This window comes from Acyrthosiphon pisum, unplaced genomic scaffold (genome assembly GCF_005508785.2).
Source record: "Acyrthosiphon pisum isolate AL4f unplaced genomic scaffold, pea_aphid_22Mar2018_4r6ur Scaffold_144;HRSCAF=531, whole genome shotgun sequence".
NCBI lineage: Eukaryota > Metazoa > Arthropoda > Insecta > Hemiptera > Aphididae > Acyrthosiphon > Acyrthosiphon pisum.
This window is the reverse complement of record NW_021763214.1, coordinates 1-4,494: the sequence shown is the minus strand read 5'-3', so window position 1 is coordinate 4,494 and position 4,494 is coordinate 1. Positions and strand designations below refer to the sequence as shown.

General features: G+C 33.0%; 1 protein-coding gene across 1 annotated transcript in view; it reads right to left on the bottom strand.

Annotated features, from left to right (window-relative positions):
- Positions 1 to 2,173, bottom strand: part of LOC100573341 — a 6,879-nt gene extending 4,706 nt beyond the window's left edge. The window contains exon 1 of the mRNA XM_003248127.4: positions 1,284 to 2,173. Coding sequence (XP_003248175.1) covers positions 1,284 to 1,362 — 79 coding nt within the window. The 5' untranslated portion in view covers positions 1,363 to 2,173. The remainder of the gene's footprint in view (positions 1 to 1,283) is intronic.
- Between the last annotated feature and the right edge of the window lie 2,321 nt (positions 2,174 to 4,494).

The following is a 4,494-nucleotide window of genomic DNA, read 5'->3' as shown; positions in this document are numbered from 1 at the left end:
TAAGACGGAGACAACACATGCGGGTGTGGTGTCCTCTTAAAACCGACGCGCCGCGCCGTTAGATTGTATAAGGACGCCAAACACTGCAGCGATGGCGGTAAAATTGTGTCCAGACCATAGATAAATAAATATTTGTCTATGGTCCACTCATTTTTCCGTAACCGCCACCGCCACAGTGTGTGGGGAGGACCTTAGGACGCACCGATTATCCTTTGGCGCGGTATACGGAGACGGACAATATTATTAATATTAATAAATTATTTTAATATTATTGTTGTCGAGAAGAGACGCGACGGCGATGCGCATACTTTGCCGCGCCACACCAATCGGACGCACCGTCAACTATACCGCTTCACACTCCACGCATGCGCTGCACTAATTTAGATTTATCAAATAATAACAATAATATTATTGTTTTCTATTCCTTGAATTATAGAAACTAGAATGTCTAGAAACTAGAATAATATCTTTATGCAATATTATACCCATGTTATTCCTCAGATACAGAAATGAGACATGAGCGAGTTTCTGAACGAAAACCATGAGCTAATAATATACGACGCTAGATTCACATGAACACGCGTATTTATGTAATATTATACAACCAATGACATTATGTACCGTGTCTCCACGAAAGTTGGGTTTTGGGTACCTACACTCAGTTACCTAAATTACTCATTAAGCTATACTTATTTTAGAATTCTGCGTATATAAATCTGCGCAGTTGAGTGTTGACCAACGCGTTAGGTTAGGTAATAGGTTCCATGTTAATTTTTACGTAAATGAAAATAATACAAATACTATTATAGACCTGCTTAGGATTAACTAGATTAATTTACGTATATGATAAAAACTTTTTTAAATTTGTATTAAATGTGTAAGTTTACGAAATATTAAAACTTGAAATTATTAACACATACAAATTTACGCACTATGTTCAAATATTCAATTGTATATTGGTATATTTGTATGCAAAACAAGTCTGTGGATTTAAAATTTGTCTATCACATTTTTATCTTGGTTTATCCTATAAAAAAATACCTAGTAATATTATTATTGCGTGAATACAATTTTGTCTTATGATTTCAAGAGACTGAGACAACATGGTTTTGTTGAACATTTAGTTCAAGCTCTAAGTTATTATAATATATTATTCTATATTATTTGTTTAAATTAAATAGTTCCCAATAAAAAAATACTTCAATATTAACAAATTCTGAATCCACAGGAAAATATAATACGATATAATGAATTACGGTGGTTTAAGTTTAAAAAATACTCACCAGTTTGATTTCGGGTGGCTTGAGAAACGATTGAGCAAAAGATGGCGTCGGGCTTGTGGACGAATGCGGAATGACGCATATAGTCATACAGAGGGATAATGACGAAAATTGAATGAAGGAAATCGTAGTTCGGGCTCGACTTCGGAAGTTCGGAAATCGAAATACCCGTTTACCGACGATGGTAGGGGGTATGTTCAGACCATAGACCACACGGGCCACGGCGTTTTTCTATAGGTCGACGGTCGTCGTAAACATACGTTAGACTATACGCTAGAAGTTCGAACCGAGAGTCGAAACCAGGTTTTGACGTTTTCAACTGTCGTACAATTTATCCAATTTGGAAAACTAATGTCGTGATCTGTTAATAGCGTTTTCGATTTGACAAAATAGTGTGCACTGAAATTCCACTGGTACAGAGCAAGTGTTGCATGAAAATTGCATTATAAATGTTTCTTATAAATCGAATACATTTATGTGTAATATTATGGAAAACAAAATATGTTGACATGGAAAGAAATACAATTGTCAATAGGGCCGCCGTATTTTGTTCCCCGTTATCGAGAAAAACGGTTCATATTTATAAAATGCACTCATTGCACTGACAAAATCGGCGGTGCAGAAAATGCGCACTCAGTGCGCAGTGCGCACGAGTGTTGTCAGTGCAATTAAATCGAATACAAAACACCGCACCAGTTCACTGAATATTGGTCAAATCGAATACGTTTTTGCACTCAGTGCGCACCGAGTGCAAAAAGTGCGTCAAATCGAAAACGGTATCTAGACTCTTTTAAGAGTAAGAACCGTTTTAAGACTCTTAACCCAGTGTTGGCAACTTAAGAGGACGCTACACTCGCATGCAACGTTGTCTCCGTCTTACAAATGCACATTGCCCAACATAGCAAAAACTGTTTTGCGCGGGACAACTACTATGCTCCCTCTGTATTTATCATAGACATATTAAGTCTATGGTATTTATAGTAGAATTACTAAAATTCCACAACGCATAGGGAAGAACTTTATCTGTGTCGTGCGTTTTTATTTTTTGGATAACATTAATATAATTAAAGTTATTAGTTTGAGAACATTAAGTTTTTTTTGTTTACTATAGGTAAGTGCTATAAAAAAACCAAAAACGCCACGACATAGATGAAGTTCTTCCTTATGTGTTGTGGAATTTTAGCAATTCTACTAAAAATAAAGAAGGAGCATAGTAAGTTGTCCCGCGTAAAACAGTTTTTTGTATGTTGTGCATTTTGTAAGACTGAGACAACGTAACGGGTGTAGCGTCCTCTCAAGTATTATTACAGATTACTATAGTGATAACTGATAAAACAAAAAATGAATCGGAAATTATTTTGTCTTGTTCGGTTTTGTTTTGTCAGTATGAATGAAATTTGTTCGGAGCCGTTTGAAACAAAATGTTTCGACTAGCTCGGAACAGTTTTGCTCTATCAGTGTGCGCCCGGCCTAACTGAAAAGTCCCAAGTCACATAATACATGCAGTTCGTAGGTCATAATATAATCATTTTTTGGTTAATTAGTAATTAGAGCAATGGAGTATTTAAGTGTGATAAAGGCATAAAGCACAATAAATGCAATTACGATTAGCGTAGCGAAAAGTTTTATTAATATATCGTTACTTCTATAACATAATATTTCATGATAATTAAAATATTATGATGTATGTTTATTTATTTAATTAAGATGACTAGATGAGTGTATTTTTGAATTTTTCGGGTTTAACTCGTACCGCACTAATCAGTAATCATAGATTATAGATAAGACTATAATCATAAGAGCATTATTACAATGTTATATTTTATATTATTGAATACAGAACCATAAATAATAATTAATATATTAGTATTTTATTGTCACTATTTTTATTTTCGGCATTCGGCATTTTCTGTATTTCTTTTAAGTATTCAATTTTATATGTAAAAAAACAGTTTTTTAGATTCTGTGTATCATTGAATTCAGATTTAACACTTCCATCACGATTACCTACACAAGGATGAGGTCCACTTGACACTTATACTATACAGCGGAGCGAAAGATGTTCTAGATCCATGCTTGCCATCAACTTTTTAAAAAAATGTTTGGTAAATCAAAATTCATTGTAATCACTTATCCTCTTGCTGTATGAAATCCTTTCTCCCAGTGACCGAATACTAATTGACAATTTTCAATAAAACGTTTATTTGTTTTGAGTTTTGTTATAAAAATACATGAGATACATTGAATAAACCTGCCTTCCGAAATTACAAGAAAATAGTGGTACGCATTAACAAATAATGACCAAGTACTCAAGTGAATATCTAAATAAATCAAAACAATTTTTAAAAAAAATGTAGCGAAAAAGTAGCGCACTACATTTAAACAATAGCGTTAGAAATAACGCACTACATTAAAAAAAAAAGTAGCTTCAGCGATAGCGAGCTACTTTTTTGAGGGGAGTAGCAGTAGCGTTAGCGTGCTACAAAAAAACAGTAGGTAGCGTCCCGACCACTGCTTGTACTACGGGGACACGGGGCCCTTCATTTAAGCACCAAGGGGCCATAATTAAGGGATAGCACATCTCAAATCTTTATTATCTTCAACTGTAATTTCCGAATTTTATAATAATTTCTAATCTAATTTTATAAAATACTATAAATCGATACTTCTTGATAATATATTATTTGTGTGATTACAGTTGGAATAATTATGATATTTTTATGGTAAAAATACTAATTTAACCTCGGCATTTTTCTGAATATGAGGCCTTCTATAATATGAGGTTAATAGGCTTTTACAGGCCCAGTCCGTCACTGCTAAATATGCAATTATTTGCCATAATATGTTATATATAATTGAATGTGATTTTTAAAAAAACACACACTTTTAAACCAAGAAAAATAGGTACTAGATATTTTATCAGAAACAACAAAAATATTTATATAATTAAAATGTTAATACTTTGAAAATCAAAATGCAATTTATAATCTTCATTAGTTGTTTAAAATACAATGTGTAAAACTCTCAGTAAACTTAAAAAACAGACAATCAAAATATAAAGAAACTAAAATCATCTGTACATTTTATAGTTATAAAAAAAAAGTTGTAAAATTGAGTTGCTACCTTATTTGTTGAGCAATTCGAAGTAACAAAATACGAGTATAGTATGCAGGAACGCGGGGTATGTGATTTATTGTTGTTCACATCTTATTTA